Here is a 24,093-nt window from a genome sequence, read left to right as displayed (position 1 = left end):
TGCACAAATCAAATTGAATAAAAATATAAATAGATGAATAAATAAATAACAACGCACTAGCCATTAATATTATTAAATTGTTTATTAAGGACGCATGAATTTGTATATTCGAATAATTGTTATAATTTCAATTAGTCATTATATTATAGTCATTATAATTAGTCATTCGTCCTATTTTGTTATCCCTACTGAGCAAGTTGCCGTATGGATGGTCATGCAGATTCCCTTGACAGAAATAAATAGCCCCAACAAATAAATGGACATAAAATGAATTCTAAATGTCAAATCCATCTAAAAGACCCTCTGCCGTCATGGAGCAAATATTTTATTCTAGCGGAAACCATCTTTACAGATTGTCACCTGATTTAGATTTACGCCCATGTAAAAGTATATGTATATCCACTGAAAGCCTGTAACATCTTCATACCGCGAAAACTGAGGCCTAATTTCAAATCTTTCCAAAGGCAAGAAAAATTTCCACACCAGGCAATGGAAATTTTATTGGCATGATTGAGTAATTAAAATGACATGTTCGTTTTCCAAATGGTCCTTTATTCAAGGTGAGTCGGAATTAAGATAACAGGCGCGCAGGCAAAGACGCATATATGTACATCTGCGAGGGGTTTTTTTTTTGACGTAGGAAGGCTTAGAGTTTTCAACTAATCCGGGTACTTGATAATAAGCAGGATGAAGTATTTACATTAATGCAGCAGTGCTATACATCAGCTCAATAACAACACGACAATGTAACAAAAACAAAGTTTAGAATTCTTTTTGCCACAGTGTTAAACCCTTACCCTCTGGTCCAAGTGTTATGCATGTAAACAGTCATTTCATTTTTGCTGCTTCTCCTATATGTTTAGCCCATGTACATTTTCTCCACTTTACTCCTTTTTTCATACTGTTATGTGTCCCCTTACCTCAAAATCATAGCGACAGAATATCATTTCTGCCATGCGTAGTCATTGTCAGTATCATCTTCATGTCGGAGATAAACAATTATAACGGTGCAGTTCCGTCAGTACCCTTGAGAATGCTCAGATTATCAGCTATGTTGCAGCTCTATCATCACCTTTGAGATTGTCACCCGCGCGCCTGTTAATATCTTTGAAAATGCAAAGATAATCAGTCATGTTGCAGTTCTGTCATTACCTTTGAGAGTGCTCGGATTATCAGCTATATTGCAGTTATGTCATTACCTTTGAGAATCCTCAGATTATTAGATTTATTGCAGTTCTGTCAAAAACCTTTGAGAATGCAAAGATTATCAGCTATATTGCAGTTCTGTCATTACCTTTGAGATAGTCACCTATGATGCAGTTCTGTAATTACCTTTGAGAATGCTCAGATTATCAGCTATATTGCGGTTCTGTCATTACCTTTGAGATAGTCACCTATGATGCAGTTCTGTCATTACCTTTGAGAATGCTCAGATTATTAGCTTTATTGCAGTTCTATTATTACCTTTGAGAATGCAAAGATTATCAGCTATATTGCAGTTCTGTCATTACCTTTGAGATAGTCACCTATGATGCAGTTCTGTCATTACCTTTGAGAATGCTCAGATTATCAGCTATATTGCAGTTCTGTCATTACCTTTGAGATAGTCACCTATGATGCAGTTCTGTCATTACCTTTGAGAATGCTCAGATTATCAGCTATATTGCAGTTTTATCATTACCTTTGAGATAGTCACCTATGATGCAGTTCTGTCATTACCTTTGAGAATGCTCAGATTATCAGCTATATTGCAGTTCTGTCATTAAATTTGAGATAGTCACCTATGATGCAGTTCTGTCATTATCTTTGAGAATGCTCAGATTATCAGCTATGTTGCAGGTCTATCAGCATTTTTGAAAATGCACAGATAATCAGTCATACTGCAGTTCTGTCATTACCTTTGAGAATGCAGGGATTATTGGCTAAGTTGCAGCTCTATCAATTGAATTTAAATGTTATTTTCAACAATGACTTGTTTGCAGACCTACGAAACGATACAGTGATGCTCCTGCTTAATGTTAACCTTTATTTGTTCACAGATTCTCTTCTGAAATCCGGGCACATGAGGAGAATACCCAAATCCACTATTTGGACGGGCTGAAGGCCAACTGTTAAGATGTCAGAGGTCTTTCGGCTACAGTGAAAGACGGAATCGAGCTGATTTCATATGCTGAGATTTAAGAACAATACACAGAGGCTATAGCTATACCTGTGTCGCTCATAAACAGACCACAGACCGGAATATTAACTTAGCTAGCCTATGCCGTCTGAAATAACACACCTGGGCAGATTCAGTTCTTAAGTGACTTTTTTTCAGGATTATCAACATTTCCACTAAATTCAACTAGGGCGTAATGCCGAATGAAACAATGTCAGGGATGTACAGCGAGCCGCATCCTGACTTGCTGCTCGTGGCCACGTGGTATTGGCACATGCATCCATACATCAGTCTTGTCGTCTGCTTCTTTGGAATCATAACCAACATAATCAACATCCTCATTTTAACTCGGAAAGAGCTCAGGTCTTCAATCAACTGCGTTCTCACTGGAATTGCCATTTCAGACTTGTGTCTCATGGTATGTTATGTGCCCTTTGTCATCCATTTTTACATTAAGTCTGACTTGACGCCGTCTCCCCAGAAATATTCTCTAGGGTGGACACAGTTTCTGATGTTCCACAGTAACTTTACGGCTGTATTGCACACGGCCTCGATTTGGTTGGCAGTGTATCTGGCCGCGTACAGGTACTACTACCTGAGGTCGCCCTCTCCACGGAACAAATGTTTCAAATTCCGGTCCACATGCCTGGTTATTCCTGCCACTGTTATAATGTCTGCGGTTATCATGTGTCCTAATTACATCCTAACGCAAGTGGAGCAAAGAGAGATCTCCCCGAACCAAACCCTTTATCGCTTAAAAGATATGGGCATCGGCACAAGTAATCCAAATCCAATTGCACTGGCCATGTTTTGGATATATGGAACTGCAGGAAAAATAATCCCGTCTGTTTTAATCGCAGTATTCGGCGGTATGCTGTTTAACACATTGGTTGACGTAAAACAACGCGCAGACAGTCTGAAGACGTCAATGGGCGGACAGAGGACCCGCCAGCATCACCGGACCACCCTGATGCTGCTTATTATTATCGTCATGTATCTCATCACAGAGCTGCCCCAGGGCATAATGGTTCTTATCAGCTGTTATACGGAAGGATTTTTCCAGAACGTTTATATGCCGCTCGGAGATATAATGGACATCATCGCTCTCGTCAATAATTCCGTCAATTTCATCCTCTATTGCTCTATGAGCCAAAAGTTTAGGAAGTCGTTTCTAGAAATGATGCCAAAGCATGACGTAAAAGGCTACACACAGGAGCTGGAATTGATTACACAGACAGGCACCCGGATGCATACGGTGTAGGCTCAAAACAAGACCTACACACAACACTTCTTCGAGATCGTGTACACCCAGACACTTCACTCGCCGTCGGCAGTACATGTATCCAGCAAACGACGAGGCAAAAGGCAAGATGAGAAGATGAACAACTATGGACGCTATGGAAATGAACAAGGCTTGTCGGTATTCTGAGAACTATGCTCGGCAATAACTCGGAAATTATGTCAGACATCAAAATATTCTGCCAAGCATAAATTGTGAACGTCAACAAAGCGTGGATTTTGACTTTTGTATTATTTCACATTATTTTAAACAATATTTTCATTGCTGTGTATGCTCAAGTAAATAGACAAATGCTTGGGTGTCCGATATTTCGAATAGGAAAAAGGCCTATTTATTAAAATTTATTAAAACAATATTTGTTTTCGATGCCTGTCGAATATTACCCTTCAAGCGGTCACAATGTTTCGTATTTATTGTCTTATTCTAGTCTAATACAATTGACCCATTCTTTAAATCATTTTGTTTTGTAAATATTCCTGCTTTGGAACGAAATTATTTGATTTTTTCTGGAGCATGAGTGAGATAATAGTCCTAACAAACAATGGTGCCTCGAAGAATTTTTCCAGACACACATGTACAGCTTGCTCGTGGTTAATTCTCTTGTGATGTGTGCTTATTCTTCTCATCTTGGGATTGTTAAAAATCATTTTTTCTTTATGCACGAACACGATAAAAGTATAGTTATATGTAGTTTTATGTGATTTGTATAGTATATTCATTCACTTTGCCTCATAAGTGTTGCCTATTGTTTGCTTGGTTTTATTTGTTTGTTTTTTGTTTGTGTTTGATTTCATCAAATATGAAATTGTTTAAACTTGTACCGCATACCCAGATTCTTGTAAATAGAGACAGATGTTATCTGTGTGTGCCAGTATGAACGAACAGCAGCCGACAATACGAATACAGCCATATGAACAAAAAAAATCGTTTATATTTATGATGACGTGTATTGTAACAGACCTGTATTTACGTGCACAGACAGTTCGAATCTTGTACGTGGGGCATATGGGAAGACATTTATAGACTTTAGAAAAAAATGCAAGAAACAATGGTGAGGTTTTTCTGGAGTGTTTGAACACTAAAAAATGAATGATGCTAACATGTTCTCTACAGCTTGTACTAATTGAGATGCCTCATTTTTCTGTTTCTGGCAATTACTGGCGCTATTTTGAGACCATACTGGATTTTTGTATTGCTTGCCATGCCGTGATGGATTTTTAAATAATTTCTGATAAAAGTTATGCAGAAGATGACCGAGATCGAGAATATTTTTGTATATATAAAGGGAAATTATTCCTTCCTCATATTGTACAAGTTGTTGTCTTATGAATTCTAATAAAATGTTTAATGGGATGCATTCCTAAATTTATAGTCCTTTTTTTTAAACAGTACTACCATGAATTTAAGGCGAGTGCCAGGATCTGTTGAAGCAATGTGTATACTTTATGGCCCTGTCCTGAGATACGCCGTAACTATCGTGACATACATCGTTCATGTCCTGACATACACCGTAACTGTCGTGACATACATCGTTCATGTCCCGAGATACACCGTAACTGTCGTGACATACATCGTTCATGTCCTGAGATACACCATAAATGTCGTGACATACATGGTTCAATGGGGGCCTCCGTGGCTCAGTTGGTTAGCGCGCTAGCGCAGCGTAATGACCCAGAAGCCTCTCGCTTCTGGGTCAAAGTCTGACAGCAACCTGCGGATGGTCGTAGGTTTCCAGAGGCTGTGCCTTGTTTCCTCCCACCATAATGCCTTGTTTCCTCCCACCATAATGCTGACCATAATGCTGACCGCCGTCGTATAAAACACCAATCAATCTCACACATCGGTTCTGTCTTCGTGACAAACTGTAGTATCGGTCCTGTCTTCGTGAAACAACGTAACTGTCGTGACATACATCGGTCATGTCCTGAGAGACGCTGTAAGTGTCGTGACATACATAGGTCCTGTCCTTAGAAACACTGTAACTATCATCACTAGCATCAAAAGAATTATACATTGCAAAACTTCAGAAACTTAGAGTGAAGGGTTTGATGGAATATATTACTGGTTTGATCGTTGCTCTCAGTGACTCAGTGAAGGCCATTCTCAAGAACTTTTCTCTTACACGGCGGCTATTAGTTTTGTGTTTTGAGAAAACTGGAATGCCCGGGGTAAAGAACTTTTTTCAACAGACGTTTGGCTGCCGTCACGACCACATGGGCGTCGTCGACCGCATATTGTCACCAACGCCTCACACAAGCACTGAGTGCGAGAGAATTGGTCATTTTCACTCTCCAAGGATGTATTAACGATAATATCACCATCGATACCTATCACCATTACGTCACCACAAGTTGCCAAAGCCAGGTGTGTAACTGAAGACCGGCAACCTGCAGTAACGCTTACTCTTTTGCAAATGGATGGACGAGGAATGAGTGAGATGATACGCTATCGCCATATATTATTAATGCTAGTGCCAATAAGTTTGGCAATATGTATGAGTGGGTGCTTAGGTATTTACGCCGGAACTTCATTTATGTACATCCAAGACTGCAAATGAGCCAACAACCTGAGATTACGAAGTGAACTGCCAGCTTTTAGCAAGTAGCTGACGGTCTTTCCTCATTACTACAAACATAACGTCACTAAAAGTACGTCTCCTGTTGAATATTTGTGCGGAAGTGATCTCCGGTGAAAGGGACAATTCAAGTAAATCCCCTGGTTCAGTATGAAGTTACATAGTGGCCACTGGCATATGACTTATGGAAAAAGACACGGAAAGCCAGGTGAATTTGAAAATCTAATGAATGCTGAACAATGTTGACGTTAGACAATGAAGAGTTAGAGTACAATTTTACGTGCTTCAGTTGATAATGGCCGTCCTAAGTATTTGTATTTTAATGTTATTGTCTTTAATGTGTCATTCATAACAAGAACTCATATCATGAAAAATGTCATGAATACAACCAATAGAAACCTTAAAAATTACAATTTTATTGAGTCAACATTAATCAGGCGTCTTCTTTTTGTTCAAGTCAATGTTTCAGTGCCAGTTTGCCTTATCGGAGCTGTTTTTACAATTGTCTGCTTAAACATGATATTTCAGTCACCTGAACTCCATGACACCATACTGCATTTATTCTGACAAAATTAGCGTCCAATTGTACATAATTAAACAGCTGGTTAGACAACTTGTTCCGCTTTTGAAACTTTTGATAGCTATACCTGAAGGTAAAGATGGTGTTAAAGGAATAAGGAAGCGATTCTGATTGGCGCTGTGAGAGATAGGCAAGTCAGTCAAAATATTGTATTGACTTAGGAGACAAATCATTAACGACTAGCACATGCCGCTGTTTTCTTTTTGACGTTACGTTAAGGACAGAACCACCCTACAGAAGACAGTAAACCAGGCATGAACCATAATGGACGTTCCGGTCAGGAATTACAATCAAAACTTCAAAACAGACATTCATTTTCCAGGCGTCAACCATAATGGACATCCCGATAAGGAATTACAATTTATGCGTCAAAATGGACATTCGTTTTCCACGCGTCAACCATAATGGACGTTCAGGTCAGGAATTACAATCTAGGCGTCAAGACAGACATTCGTGTTCCAGTCGATAACCATAGTGGACGTCCAGGTCAGGAATTACAATCTATGCGTCAAAGCAGTCATTCATTTCCCAGGCGTCAACCATAGTGGACATCCAGGTCAGGAATCACAATCAATGCGTCAAGACAGACATTAGTGCTCCAGTCGACAACCATAATGGACGTCCCGGTCAGGAATTACAATTTATGCGTCAAAACAGACATTCGTTTTCCACGCGTCAACCATAATGGACGTTCAGGAATTACAATCTAGGCGTCAAAACAGACATTCGTGTTCCAGCTGACAATCATAGTGGACGTCCCGGTCAGGAATTACAATCTAGGCATCAAAACAGACATTCGCACATCAGCCGTGAAATATAATTGACGTCCAGGTCAGGAATCACAATCTATGGGTCTAAACAGTCATTCGTATTCCAGTCACGAACCATAATAGACGTCCAGGTAGAGAAACACAATCAAGGCGTCAAGACAGACTTTCGCACACACCCGTGAAACCCAATGGAGGTCTAGGTCAGGAATCACAATCTAGGCATCAAAACATTGGCACACCAGCCGTCAACTATAATGGACGTCCAGGTCAGGAATTACAATTTTGGCGTCAAAGCAGTCATTCGTACACCAGTCGCGAACAATACTGGACATTCACGTCAGGAATCACAATATATGCGCCAAAACAGATATTCGTACACTAGTCATGAACCATAATGGACGCCTTGGTCAGCAGTCACAATCTTGGCGTCAAAACAGACATTCGTGTTCCAGTCGACAACCATGAAAAACATCCTGGCAGACATTCGTACACCAGCCATGAACCATAATGGACGTCCAGGTAAGGAATCATAATCACAAAAGAACTACGAAAGCTCACAAAGTACGAAAATTTATCGTAAAATGCCGAATTTATGCAAAGAGTAGCAGTCAACAGTTTTCAGTGATGTTGGAAAGTCATTAATGAATAAGATCATTATCCGAATCGTGTACCATGCTAGTTTATAAGTTGTTTATAATCAGAGATAAATTCCAAAAACAACGTTCGACAAAAACTACCAAAAAATAAGAAGGCACACGTTTAAGAGGGAAAACATTAGGGCGGACGGAAAGGGAAGCAATCGACAGCTTGTAATGATCCAAATCGTGCCGAATGTATAAGTTATGGTTTATCAAAATACATGTATTTATCTCTGTATACGTATGTACGAGCTTTTAATTGTAAGTGTTGATATATTCAAAGAGGTGATCTGGATCAGAACAATGCATACACATACTTATAGCCTTATGCAGGTCAAGTAGACTTAAACAACATCATGAAGCGAGGCGACACATGTTTGCACGCTCTAAAAAAATTATTGCCTTTCGTCTCCATAGGATAGTCCGGGATCCATATTCGATAAAATAAAATCGAGAATTTACGACAGCGTGATAGCTGGCAAATGGTCACACGCCTTATGGGTAAAATCCGGCCACTTGTCAGTTCACCGCAGTTAGTGTTTCATTTCAACTGTTCATGTATACGCCTACAAAGTACATGTAGCAACGTAGCACCATGGCTTAAGCAAGGTTAAGTGAAAAAAAATACAGAGGTGATAGTTGCAAATATTTTAAACGCCACGTGTCTTGAATTACTCAGAATTCTGTGTTGTTATGAGTTTTAAAATACAATCACTTTAAACATTATCTTATCCTCAAATGAAGGAATATGTATTTGCTTTATCGAAATGTTCTGAATGCGTTAAACATGTCTAAAGGTATCTTCAGGGATATACTGTGTATTTACACGACCAGTTGAAATAAAACCCTGACTGAAGTAAATTGATAAGAGACCGGAGATAAACGTTCAAACAAGCCACATGCACGCCCAAATACATTCGTATTGTGCCAACCAATATCAGACTATCTTCACTGCTCTTGTCTAACACTCAATGCTGTATTTTTTAAATCAATTACTTTATTTATTGGTGTCTTACGGCTAAGTATTGTAAACCGGAGTTTTGCTGGGGAACTACTCGTCTCCGGGGCCTGGCCCCTCTGCATTGTTTTCATGTTTATTATTTATCAATTTTGACGACATCACAGCATTTTGAGTAATCCAAAGACAATGACGTCTAATAATAATCCCCGCTTTTTGAACAAATTCTGGTTAATCCATGATGAAATGAAGCGTATGAGTTACTAGCATTAAGCATTTACATGAATCGTTAGAATAAAACACTGGAATAAAATTCACTGGTTACGAGTGGGCGTTTGCCAGCTATCACATGTATTGCCGTCGTAGCTCTGGTTTTACTCTTCATCATGTATTCTTTTATATTTCAAATTTCCTCGGATTTATTTTATCCAGTCATTTGGATTGTTTTCAGAGAACAGCTTTAAGATAACAGTCATAAATGCTCGGAAATGTGAGATAATTTGCCACAAATCATAACGCTGCAAGAGTTTTAATATATTCTGTTATAGAAAATTTAATATCAGGCCTGGAAATTGAGCATCGTCGGTAGTTCAAGTACCCAATTAAACTGGCCATTCAATCCTTTGCTGCAATACTATTCACTGGGGTGTGGCCATAAGGCAGACAGACTTTCCATGCTGAATAGATTAAGGTTGTGAACAGATAGAAACAAACCTGAAATACGTGTAATTACATGCACCTGAATCACGTGTACCTGCACCCCGCGGTGAGGAATGCATGAGACATTATGTCTAGCTAATCATATCCAGCCTATGAGAATACACTGATGTGGCTGCAAATGAGGTCTTCGCGAATACAATGGTTTCAATGATGAAAGTCATCTAGAAAATGGCAATTCTCAATATTAAATTATATTTGGTTGCACACGCTGATGAAAACCGCTGTTATATGCACATTTTTTTTCGTATTAACAAATAACAGTCACCAGCTGAAGCTAAATCTCATTTGCTAGGTCATACTCTCCGATATTAAATACGACGCTATCACATAAAAGCTCTTCTTTATCAAGTCGCACTGAAAACCATGATCTGTATTCAGTCATATCATCCAAACATTGGAATTTAATGCTTTTAGCATGTAGCCCATGTTGAATCCTGGAAAAAAACATTGGTTGTATTTTTCGTATGGTATGAAATCACGCGCCTGGTCGGTCAATAGTGGTATCACTAACATTAGGAAATGATCCAAAGCAAAACATGGGGGACTGGCATTGTTGCCTGGAAGGTTTTACTGAACTGAATACACAGTTATGGGTAGGCCTGTTATTTTTGGAGTGAAGGATCCATCTCTTTGTGAACAGATGTTTGAAAGGTCGATTTGGTTATTTATCTTTGCAATCAAACCCAATACTTCTATAAGGCTCAGACTTTCTTTATTTGATATATAGTTTTATTACACGCCTGTAAACAGCCAGCTGAACGTGCCGTTGAGTTTTCAGTTATAGAAAATTACCTAACAAAATTTTGAAAAATGCAAAAATACGCGACCAGATCAGAAAAAACTAAAATCGGGTACTTATGATACTGCTGACCACATATGAGCGTAGAGAGAAGAAACCACGGGTCAAAGCAAGTTTCTTTTATTCCCAAAGTCGTGATTTACATGTATGTCCAAGTTCAAACGCACACAACTTCACTATATCCTAATAGTGGTAGCTATTTATTTTGATTTATTTATTATTTGACTGGTGTTTTACACTGTACTCAAGAATATTTCACTTATACAACGGCGGTGGGAGCATTATGGTGGGAGGAAACATTCAACCACCTGCCGGTTGCTAATTTACAGATATATAAATAAATTTAAGCCCTACTCGAGTTTTGATTACACATCTGTTCGTATGTACACAGAACACAACGTAGGTGTGCATTACATGCCGAATGTGTTGCTTACAAAGCTATACTGCATGCGCAACACGTGACTGTAATCATACCAGACAGGCCTTTGAAAACAATATTTGATATATATCGTCCTACGTCAACATATTTGAAAGCCTCTGTAACACCACCAAACCTCGTGGATCCAGGTGTAATGAAATCTACCACAACCACATCAACTCGTGTGGCCTTCAGACGTTTCGTTTCTCTCATTCTCAATATATGTACCTATTTACCTATTTTTACATACCTTAAAGTGGATCTTATTATGTGTTGGTGCCCGTCCGTATAGGCGTCCGTCCGTATGCCCGTCAGATTTTTGGGGCGGAGGAAACGCCTGCTATTTTACCTGCTATTGATCATATTTCTGGTGGGTAGATGGAATTGGGAAGATAGATAAGTATAGATACAGGGCGTGATGTCGTGTCGCATTTCATATTTGTTCATAGCCGTGTTTACCATGACAAATAGATAACAAAATTTTCTATATCAATCATAGAATATAACTTCGTGTCCTGGCTACAGTTGCAATTGCTTTACATGAGCAACTTTGACTTATTGCGGCTTCATAGATATAGAGGAGGCAATAAATCACACTTCACGCTTGGTTGTCACGGAAATCAGAATAACAATTCTCTATATCCACTATATAAACAAATATAATTTAATTATATAATTTCGTGGCACTGACGTGAAGAACTATAGGGGTGCGGTGTCTGGCTTAAAGCCTATCAAAAGATTTCTGTTTGGTACTTGAAACTGAAATTTCGGCAAATTCGTCTCAAAGATTCTCAAGGTTGTCAAAATCGTTATTTCTACCGTCAAGTACAAGTTTTAAAATCGTATTTCAAATATTTACTTTAGAAATGATGCCTCTCTTAGTTAACACTTATCAAGGAGACACCTGGAGCTCGCAAGTGTATACTAAATATCAAATTAATATACATATTAATAAAACTAAGAATATTAATAATAATAAACTTTATTTACTCTCATCATTCTGTTGAACCAGAAAGGCTGGTCTGTCGAGGAGCTGAAAAAGTAAAGAATGACTGCAAACATTCCTTACAATATATGAAGACTACTGTAATTGGATCAAAGAGAACATCTATAGAATTCAACATAGCATAAATCAAACTATATTAAAATTATGTCAATTCACAGCTCCACCAGAGTAAACGTACAGAATGATTTCATCAGAAATGCTGATATCCAGGTTTCCAGTTATAAAAAATGCATTGCTTGGCAAATATTTGTGTAACATTACAAGTGATAAATATATGTGTTCCTGAGACCCTGTGATCTTTGTCACGACTAATAGAGTGATAAAATGAACTCAAGTCAGGCAATGTGACATGTGGGCATGGAATTAAAACTCGCAACGGAGTTTATCTCACATTGTACTTCGCCAAAGAATGATTTCGTTTTGTCTAAAAAGAATATAACCACAAGAACTTTTGCACATAACATTCATCCTTTTTTACAATTCTAAAATTATCTCTTCTCTATTTTTACGTTCATAATTCTCTCGTATCTCATTAGTGATTGGTTCACTCTATTCCTGTTGTCGTAAAAATAAGCATTATTTGAAAGTTTATTTGATTTATCGATACTTGCTGTGCCTTCATCACGATACTTATATATATCAATCATTGATTATGGACAACCTTTGTCAGGACACAAAAAGAAAGGGCACATCTTTAACGATATCGGTATATCCGAATATGGATATACAATATATTTTGAATGGGTGATCATGTCAATGATCTCTACCAATGAATCCGCCCTTTTCGTTTACTTTATTGTGAGAAAATGGTGTGTTATCTCTCATCATGTGTTCTTTTCTGTTGGATGACGTCAAGTGTTTATAGTTAAGTTGCAGACCTCTGCTTGCACAAATGTACTGGTGCTTTATGAAGTAAGATAAATACCACTTCAACGCGGAAACAAATCGACCTTGGGCGCGACCTTTTGCTGTTTCCTTCAGACCGACTTCCATCAGGCACTGTCTTACGGTCTTTACCTTAGTCGTTCATGATTGATTCGAAGGAAGAATAAAGCTTTGATTGAGAGCAGAAGGTGAGAAAAATATAAGTTCCCGTGAATCTGTGAGACGAATAAATGGGGAGACATTTTTCCAACAGCCAGAGTACGAGGAGGATGTGATGTACCGGGGAGACACGAAAGCAACGACACGCCAATAATGACACATCAGGAATCACGCTTCAAAAATGTGATCTTGGGCGGACTAAATTAAGATGGTGCTACCTTGGTTCAAACGTGAGGTCAATATTTTAAGGCCCTTCCTTTCGAATGGTACCAGCTATAGACAATGGGATTTGCTGAGACGCATTTAACATTCCCAGATTCTACAATAACAGAGCTGCTTCTATAGTTTGAAGTTGGTAGAGCGTCCGCTTCGGGACCGGTAGATCCAGGATCAATCCTTGATCGAGTCACACCTAAGACTTTAAAAGAGGAAGCTGTAACTTCCTCGCTTGGCGTTCAGCATGAAGGGGATAGTGCAACGACTGGTTGACCCGTATCAGTATAATGGCTCGGGCGGGGCGGCTTACTTGCCTTCGGTAAGTCGTCTCAGTGAAGCAGCACTAAATAAAAGAGCGGTGGAAATCCGTCCTGCTACAAGGAGGCACATTGCACGTACATGCACCCTAAAAGATTCCTTCGTCGTCATATGACTGAAAAATTGTTGAGTACGACGTTAAACCCCAAGCACTCACTCACTCACTCTATAGTTTGAAAGAGCTTGTTGAAGTGTGCACGAGCTTCAGCATATCCGTGTCATGTGTGGATACGCAAGTATTTTCCAGAAATTAGTTATATGTGTATCCTCAAATAAAATAAACTTACTCTTTCATTTGGTGGAACGTTTCTAACACTGTGTCAGTCAATCTACCCAAATTAATGACGCAGGCTTGCAAACACAGACATCGAATGTTAGTGTTGTGTATATGTGTATATGTGTTTTGTTCGAGTTCGCCATTATAAAATACATCAGTCTTACAAATACCATAGAGTAAAAGACTGCAGTAGATAACAGTAGAACCTTTTCGCACCAAACAGGAGTGTTATCTGAGTTAAAGAAAACAGACAGAATCGCGTGTCTATTCCTGTGGCTCAAAGGTAAAATATCGTTGCATGTCGTCATTTTTGACAGGAGCCTGTTATAAGGTATACAAGAAAATGTTCCACGCATGGAAGGAGAGCGCCAAAAATAGTTTCTTTTGTAACTGAAGCGAATGGGACGTAACGGAAGATTTACTTATTTGATTATTATTTATCGCCGTATTGTACCATTTTTCACCTCTACAATGACTGTCAGTTTTTTGAGTCAAGAAAACCGGAGAGCTGGGGATAAACCACTGATCACTAAACAGTTACCAACGGGTGCTATGCTGTTGTGCATACCATATTAGAGAAAGACAAGTAGTCTTCAACGAACGATACTCTGCACAAACTGTTGCGCGAGCGTCGCCGACCGTTTATAATCAATAATATCAATAATACAGACGACACACAGAGATAATAAAAAAAAATTCAGTGCCGACAGTCATGTAGAATCTACCACTGCACTGTACTGGAAATTAACCTTCAAGAGTGGAATGCATCTTTTCTTGTAGTTAAAACGGGAACAAAAGAGAAAGAGTAGCGGACGGTAAATAACACAGACGTATCAATACGAGGATTAGAGGCCAGTGTCAGATTGTCCGTACATTTAAGAATGACGGCGAACGGAGAATTAAATTTCCCAAATCCATATAGCCGCCGTCATTTATCCACTGGAAGTCTTTGTCAGACACACCCGTCTTCGGCTCCACACAGAGTGAAGTTAATCCTGCCTCTGTCCAGTTGAAGGACAGTGAAGAAAACCCTGCTGCCCTTGTAAGGACCGCATCATTGAGTAAATAACCTCTCATCGTGCACTCATATAACCTCACCTACATGATCGCCCTCGTAGAACTTCAATTTAGCACCGACAGTAGGTTATTTATAGACCCTAGCATTATCCCGATTTGTTATAGATTTTTGTCCAGTAATGATCGGTTGACAAGTCTCAACGTATCAAAAAGAGCTTAAAGTACCCCAGGGCTCGCCCGTCATTCTGATTACCCTCTCTGCGTCAACAGAGATATGCTTCCAATGAAATCCAGTAGTTTATCTTTCACATGTCACAAAACTATTAAATAAGTTCTTTTCTGACCTTGCTAACCACAAAGTGGATTTGACATTACTATTCCTTTATTTATTCAATTTGGTTTAAAACGTAAATTTCTTTAAACGGCTATCTTTAAGGAACGACAGCGGTTTATTTTTTCCCACTTTATGACCTGAGGCTTACACTGATGAGGTGTGACTGCTAGGGGGAAATCACGCTCCCATAAGACGTGGAAGTCTGCCCAGCTCACATTCCATCGCCTTAACCTTACATAGCTTCTCCTTCTCTCCCATTAGCCTTTCAAATTCCCGATACCCTAGAAACAATCCAGTTATTGGCAATTTCTCAGAGCTGTGGTCGTTTTGTACCGACAGTGAACTGAAATGAATTCGGCTATTATAAGATTACGCCCCAAATGTAGTTTGCTCAACCCAGAAATGAACTTAGTTTGATTCCAGGGCATTATACATAACTGGGATATTTTTTTCAATGATATTTTCTTTCAAGACGGTTGCAAAAGGTGAGAATGGAACACGAGCGTACGTAATGGAGTATGAATTGCAAAACAACTACAGTTTTCATGCAGAGATGTTGCTGTGTTGATTGCGCGTGTCTGTGGAATTATTTATGAATCCATCAGCGATGCTTCCGCACCGTTTTGTCTGCTAACTCTCGAGCAGATGGCCTCTATCAACTGTTTCTGTTCAGTTGCTTAGCGTGACTCCAAAGTGTAGCCCACTGTCAACATGTAAGCTTTCTCTACAGACGTACCGAATCGTGGTATGCAGTATCTTAACCCACCATAAAACCATAATGCATTCAAGTACAAACCTCAAAATGAAGTTCGACAGGTTTTTTTTTTAGTTTCTTTTTTTCGCTTCCCCCATGGTGATCAGATTTATAAAAATAACTGCCGCCATGGAGCAGTATTTGTGACCTGATTTATTGATAAATAATTGAATCCACTCAAGTGTTTTGGTTCTGTTGAAATGACTATGACTACTATAATCTGCTATATGGGAATATGTACAGAACAGAGCTATCAGCGAAGGGAGATAACTCGTTCTGGTAAACGTTTTGGTTTATGCACACACAGCCACACAAAGGGAACAGGCAATGACTTGATTTTGAGTCCGTATACACATGCCCTGCTCTGATCTTATGTCCTATTCCGTTCCATACCTTAGTAAGCATGAAACGAACCAGCTGTTGAATATCAGTGGTTTGACGTGTGAAAACAACAGTTCAAAACGTTTATAACATAATGTACTCCACTTTTCAGCTTTCAGAGACACCTTAAAAAAACCAAGTCCAAATTGGCAACTTAAATGCAATTTGCTCACTTCATTTCCTCTATCTAACAACCTTAGCCTCCGGGATAAAAAAAACAAACGATATCATAGCTTTCTTTGGTGACACAAGTAATGGTTCACCCACGACAGATGAAGTTTGAAGACATGAAAGAAATTTTAGGGTTTCATCTAAAGGGGAAGATTACAGGTCTCACAAAAACTGCCTTTTTTACATCATCAGGCATTCTAGGACAAAGACAACATAAAGACACAACTCGTAAATAGCATTCTGTCATAAAATATTTATGAACTAAATGTGTCTTTCTATGGACATGATGAAGACTTTAACAAAAATATTCCATGAAAACGATACAAAGTAAAGGGAAAATTAGATTTATCTATTAAGGTTTCAAGCTCTAACACCCACCACACGTTAGTACAGGCGGTAAACGCCATGGTTGGCTTAGATCTTCGGGCCCTTGAAACGTGAGGTGGCGTGACGGAATACAAATCTCGTTGTTTTGATTGAGGTTCTATAAATTCTCTGGTATGTCATGTATTTGGTGAAGTGTGATGCCAGATCCCGGGATACATTGCTAATAGTAAATCTTCTAGATAAATAACTTCTCCACTTAACGCCAGAAAGACAAGTGAATATAATTTTTGCCAGAGAAAATAAAAGACTAAAGGGTGTAATTAGCACAGACGTCTAACATTGAACGGACAAAACCAGCGTCGTTCGATGTGACGAATGATGAAGAAGTCTGAACAAATCATAGTTATCTGCGTATAATCCGAAATAAAAAGTTTAAAGACATAAAAAACAACTACATCATGAGAGCAAAACTAGAGTGACGACGGTATGATAGTTGTCACTGTCGCACTTGACCCGGGGGAACCCAACATATTGGGTTTTTTTCACTTCAGTTAGGGTTGTATTCTAATCGTTCACGTAAATGTTTAAAAAGAAGCAACTTTTACTTCCCTGGGCACCATATCTTAATATGAAAGAAGTAAACAAAATGCAGTGCTGTTAATTGCAAATAAATGGACGTTTCAAACCAAGAATTATTCAAAATGCTGTATTGTCATCTCACTTAATAAACACTTAGAAGAAACGAATGCAAAGTGACCATTCCTTGGGGGGGTCTTAAGAGATCGAAACACAAAGGGAATAGCCCGTAAAAAGTTTTAGTGAAAAACACTTATTCCCCGCTGCAACTGACTCCTTCAAAATAATCTCTTACAGCAGCCACACATCGTTCCCAGCGTCTTTTCAAATGTACAAAGCACACCTTGCAGTAATTTTTAGGAATCGCACAGCGTCGTTTCTCTTCAATCCGGTACATTTGTGCAATTATTAACCCGGAGCGTCCACTTTGAAGTTGATTGACGGCTGTTATATGGATGTCTGCTTTTTATACTCCCATGTGCATATGTACACACACCTACTTACTGCTCTCTGCCGTATGACCCCAAAGCTTAATTCACTCATTATTGTTGATTTAGCTCTAATAGGGTTTTATTCTAACTGTTCATGTAAGTGTTTAAAAAGTGGCAACTTACACAAACCCTCAAGCACAGTGCGCCAGGAAAAGAAGTATTGAAAACACTAGATCTCCAAAGTGCCAGCCATATTAGTCACGATGTTTCCAACAATAACACCGTATACATCTTCACCAAACAACATGTCACTAAGATTTTGGCATACAGTGTCTCTACCCGGTTTCTTTGCGCCTCCGTCTAAGTACCATTCTTCAGTACGGTGTAAAACACCAGTCAAATAAATAAAATACTTATTGTTCGTTTACATTTTTTCTGTTACGTTTTAATTTTACAACACTTTTTATTACATAGATGACAGTAATTGCTACACATCTGACAACCAGAATATAGACACACTTCATCTGATATGTGCACTGAGATCTCTCAGACCATGAAGTAGGAGGCAGCATGCTACAATGGACAACACAAACGCTGCCTTTGTAAACAAACCGTTATCAGTAAAAGTACTCTACGGGTCATTGGCTTTATCCGGTTGGTTGGTATTATTGCTTGGTTGTCGTGGTTACAGAGATAAATAATCACGACAGGTGTTCACAGGTTCTGGTAAAGAACAGGTAAAGACACGACTGTATATGAAGACTACTGTAACTAGATCATACAGAAAATCTATAAAAATTAACATAGTATAAATCAAAATATGTTAGCTTGATGTCAAATCACGTCTCCAGGAGGACATAAGCTATGTATACGTATCTGAGTAACATTACAAGTGATAAATCGACGTGTTATTGATGCCCAGTGATGACTGTCTGTCGATAGCTGTAATAAAATGTATTCAAGTCAGGTAATGTGACACGCTGGGTTGGGATTAAAACCCCACGAGTAATCAGTTGTGATTCAGGTTGTACTTCGTCAAAGACTGATTACGTTTTGTCTAATAAGAATATAACCACAAGAGTAGTATCTCCATCAAACAACAGGTCCAAGAGATAAATTGGTATTGATATATCCGTACCAAATGACACTCACCAAAAGTGAATGTGATTGTCGCTGCGAGAAGTATTGAGTTAGGTTCGAAAATAGCAGTTATTGAAACTTGCAGTGTTATGAGTGTGTGAGAAAATTACAACTGTTGAAACCTAACCCACAGAACACAGTATAGACCCAATGACTCGGATGAAGTGTGATAATGACCTATACCATCATGCATATTTAACAAGTGACAGCCTTAAATAACAATCAAATAAATAAACAAGCGACTTCCGCTAGTAATTTGGAAAGCTACCTCAGTGTCAGCAGTATAGAACCAAAAAATATGGGGAGTAGGCCTATGGAAGTACATCAGATAATTGTAATTCTTAAAACATGGCCATGTTTATCATTGATATAAAGCCTGCACTGGGATGAATACCGAAGTGTATGGGGAAATTGGAATCGTTTAACCTGGGCACAAGGAGAGAATGAAGAAAGGAAGTTCAAATGGAAAGAAATAAAACCGATAAAATAAAAGTTACTACGAGTGTATCTTCAAAGTAGGCATGGAATTGCCCATATTTATCACCGCTACTCTGTTCTACATCTGATGGATCAGATAGTAATATGTTTTTTTTTTTAACCAGCAAATAGCCCCCAGCTCAAAACCAAAAATCACGCTAGAAAAAAGTCCTTGTTCATCTTGTTGAGGCAATCTTAGGAGTTCAAGACCCTGTCCGAAAAGTACATGGAAGTCATTACCGACCGGAATAAGTGTTTATGTCATGTCCACTTGCTGCTATGAAGACTCGAAAACGCAGAAGACAAGGCATAAAATAACCTGCTGGACATGTCTTGAACTATTGACCATGTCAAGCGCCCCGACATTAAAACTGTCGTTTTTGCTTATAGTTTAAAGTTGTGTGCTCTCCGGCCTTAAGTGGGAAGGTCTTTCCGCAACCTGCGGATGGTCGTGAGTTTGCCTCGGGCTCTGCCCGTTTTCCTGCCACCATAATGCTGGCCTCCGTCGTATAAGTGAAATATTCTTGAGAACGGCGTAAAACACCAATCAAATAAATCAATAAATAAAATTCTGCGTTATCTATCATCATGTGTTCTTTTCTGTCACCGACGCAATGGATAATTACACGTTTCCAGGTATATTGCGAACTTCTGGTTGCACAGCTGTACTAGTCCTTTATGAAGTAGGGTAATTCATTCCGCTTCTACAAGAACCCAAATCGACTTCGGGCGTGACGTTATACCGTTTCCTAATTGACCGACTTTCACCAAACATAATATTACTGTCTTTACCTTAGTCGTTCATAAAAGATTGGGAGGAAAGGGGAAGCTATTGATTAAGAGGAGAAGAGGAGAGAAGTATAAATTCTCGTGCGTTTTTGAGAGAAGAATAAATGGAGAGTCACTTTCTCCCTGAGTATAAGGGGTCAACTGACCGTTATACCGGAGTGACACGTCAGGAGTGACACACCAGGAGTGACACGCCAGTAGTGACACAACAGGAGTAACACGCTAGGAGTGACACGTCAGGAGAGACACACCAGGAGTTACATAACAAGAGTGACATGACACGCCAGCAGTAATACCCAGAACTGAGATTTCTGGCGTAAGTTAAAAAAATGTCACCTTATATTGGTTAAACTTGAATCTTTTAACACCTTTCTTCGAATAGTAACAACCAAGAACACTGGGATTGCTGGAACGATTAACATTAGCGGATTGTAGAACGCATCTATCATTCTAGTTAGAAAGACTTTGTCAAAGTGTGCTCGAGCATTAGTATATCCGTGTCGTCTTTGGATAAACTAATAATTATCTAAGGAATTAGATAACTGTGTATGCATCTTGAAAAAAAAAATTACTTTTTAATTTGGGATGAATGCTTCTAAAAGTGTGACACTCAATCTACCCAAATTATTGAGGACACAGCTTTCGGTGACAGGCATCGACCGTCAGCGTAGTTTACAGGTACATGTGCTTTGTCACAGTTGAAAGAGACGCATCCTTATCGCTCGACCAAGATAATCTCCACAGGTGGCGATGTGGGGTTAGAATTTGGAACCGTAATGTCGGGATGAATGACACATAAATTGAGATATAAATTTATAAATAACACAGACGACACAAGTCAGAGATAATACAAAAAAGAGATAATTAAAAAAATGCCACTGCCGACGGCCATATAGAGCCCAGCACTGGACTGTATTGGAAATTAACCTCCAAGAGTAGAATGCATCTTTTGTCATAATTATAAAAGGAAATAACAGAGTAGCTCTACACTGTAGATAATACACACGTATCAACACGAGAACTGGAGAACTTCAATTTAGCACCGACCGTAGGATTACTTATAGACCCTCGCATTACCCCGATTTGTTATAGATTTTTGTCCAGTAATGATCGGTTAACAAGTCTTTACGTATCCAAAAGAGTTCGAAGTCCCCCAGGGCTCGCCCGTCATTCTGATTACCCTCTCTGCGTCAACAGAGATATGCTTCCAATGAAATCCAGTAGTTTACCTTTCACATGTCACAAAACTATTAAATAAGTTCTTTTCTGACCTTGCTAACCACAAAGTGGATTTGACATTACTATTCCTTTATTTATTCAGTTTGGTTTAAAACGTAAATTTCTTTAAACAGCCATGTGTAAGGAACGACAGCGGTTTATTTTTTCCCACTTTGTGACCTGAGGCTTACACTGATGAGGTGTGATTGCTAGGTGGAAATCACGGTCCTATAAGACGTGGAAGTCTGCCCAGCTCACATTCCATCGCCTTAACCTTACATAGCTTCTCCTTCTCTCCCATTAGCCTTTCAAATTCCCGATACCCTAGAAACAATCCAGTTATTGGCAATTTCTCAGAGCTGTGGTCGTTTTGTACCAACAGAGAGATAAAATGGATTCGGCTGTTATAAGATTACGCCCCAAATGTAGTTTGCTCAACCCAGAAATGAACTTAGCTTGATTCCAGGGCATTATACATAGCTGGGATATTTTTCCGATGATATTTTCTTTCAAGACGGTTGCAAAACGTGAGAATGGAACACGAGTAAGAGTATGAATTACAAAATAACTACGGTTTTCTTGCAGAGGTGTTACTGTGTTGATTGCGCGTGTCTGCAGAATTATTTATGAATCCTTCCGATGCTTCCGTACAGTTTTGTCTGCTAACTGCCGAGAGCTGGCCTCTATCAACTGTTTCTGTTCAATTGCTTAGCGTGAGTTCAGCGTGTCGCCCACTGTGAACATGTAAGCTCGCTACAGAGACATACTGAAGGCCTCAAGAGATGGAACACAGTATCTTAAACACTACAAAAACCATAATGCATTTAACTCCAAACCTCAAAATAATAAACTCATTGTTTTGTTTTGTTTTTTTCTTTTTGGGGGGGGTGAGGGGGGTGAGGGGGGGCAGTATTTGTGACCTGATTTATCGATAGATAATTGAATCCACTCAAGTGTTTTGGTTCTGTTAGAATGACTATGACTACTATAAGCTGCCATATGGGAATATGTACAGAACAGAGCTATCAGCGTAGGGAGATAACTCGTTCTGGTAAACGTTTTGGTTTATGCACATACACCCACACAAAGGCAACGGACGGTGACTTGATTTTGAGCCTTTACATACGTGTCCTGCTCTGATGTCCACTTGCGTTCCATACCTTAGTAAACAAAAAACAACCAGCTGTTGAACAACAGTTATTTGACGTGTCTTGAATGAAACCATGAGTTCAAAAAAGTTGATAACATAATGTACTCCAATTTTCACCTTTCAGAGACACCTTAAAACAAGTGCATTTTCACAGGATGGCTACTTAAACACAATCTGCTTACCAGACTTCCTCTATGTAACCATCTTAGCCTCCAGGATAAAAACGGATAAGATAGCTTTTTTGGTGGCGAAAGTAATGGTTCACCCACGACAGATGAAGTTTGAAGACATGAAAGAGATTTTAGGGTTTCATCTAAAGGGGAAGATTACAGGTTTCACAAAAACTGCCTTTTTCTACATCAAGATGCACTCAAGGACAAATACGGCACAGCGACAGAACTTGTGAATAGAATCATGACTGAATTCATTATAAGTAAACAAAATGCAGTGCTGTTAATTACAAATAAATGGACGTCACAGGTCTGGAATTATGTGCGGTAATCTGATTTGATAAAAACTGGCAAGAATCTATTACAGAGTGACCATGCCTAGGGGAGTCTTAAGAGATTTGATCAAAACATAAACGGAATAGCCCTTAAAACATTTTAGTGAAAAACAGTTGATCCCAACTGAAAGTGCCTCCTTCAAATCAATACCTTACCGCTGTTAAACATCATTCCCGGCGTATTTTAAATTTTCAAAGCACACCTTACAGCCGACATCAATACAATCATTTTAGCAGAGATAATTGTATTGAGAGATACTAAGATCATGAAGTAGTCGAAAGCATTATGCAGTCTAACACATTTAGTGTCGCTACCCTGTAGATTGTTTATTAATCTAATTCAGTGTTCACATAAGGATTTTGAATTGCGCTGACGGACCTAAAATATTCATACTTGCTGCAGATCTGACCTGCCAAAACTTCTATATACCCAACCACTAATATCTGAAAACGGGTCATTTTACTAATGAGTCTTCTTTGGAACAAGGGCAGAGTTTCTGGTACGTGGAATGCAATGATAATCATTAAACATTATAGCGGTTAATGCAGTGTACTCCCTCTGTGAGGAGGAAAACGGAGCTTTGCGGCCAACGGTAACTAGCTTAAGGGAAATGCTGCTATCATATTGACGTATTCCTGGAATTTAATCCAGAAAATTTACGTGCATGTGTCAACACTACTTTTATTTTATATAGAGTCACTTTTATACGATTGTCGGCATAACGAAAAGGGATTAGCATTGTCTGTTCGACATTTAGCTGGTAAAGCAATCCACTCTGTCGTGAACATGTATTAATCCGTTCATTCTCAATACTCTGACTACAAAAGTGCTAATTGTCACGTCCAGTATGATCAAAGTGCTAATTGTCACGTCCAGTATGATCAAAGTGCTAATTGTCACGTCCAGTATGATCAAAGTGCTAATTGTCACGTCCAGTATGATCAAAGTGCTAATTGTCACGTTCAGTATGATCAAAGTGCTAATTGTCACGTCCAGTATGATCAAAGTGCTAATTGTCACGTCCAGTATGATCAAAGTGCTACTT

At 39.0% G+C, this 24,093-nt stretch overlaps 1 protein-coding gene across 1 annotated transcript in view; it reads left to right on the top strand.

The window, feature by feature from the left end:
* LOC135475627 (G-protein coupled receptor dmsr-1-like) overlaps nucleotides 1-3,422 on the top strand; it is a 58,749-nt gene extending 55,327 nt beyond the window's left edge. Inside the window, exon 3 of the mRNA XM_064755558.1 lies at nucleotides 2,442-3,422. Coding sequence (XP_064611628.1) covers nucleotides 2,442-3,419 — 978 coding nt within the window. The 3' untranslated portion in view covers nucleotides 3,420-3,422. The remainder of the gene's footprint in view (nucleotides 1-2,441) is intronic.
* The last annotated feature ends 20,671 nt before the right edge of the window (nucleotides 3,423-24,093 follow it).

Source organism: Liolophura sinensis, chromosome 9, assembly GCF_032854445.1.
Source record: "Liolophura sinensis isolate JHLJ2023 chromosome 9, CUHK_Ljap_v2, whole genome shotgun sequence".
In the NCBI taxonomy this organism is placed as follows: domain Eukaryota; kingdom Metazoa; phylum Mollusca; class Polyplacophora; order Chitonida; family Chitonidae; genus Liolophura; species Liolophura sinensis.
This window is presented reverse-complemented; position numbering and strand designations above follow the sequence as displayed.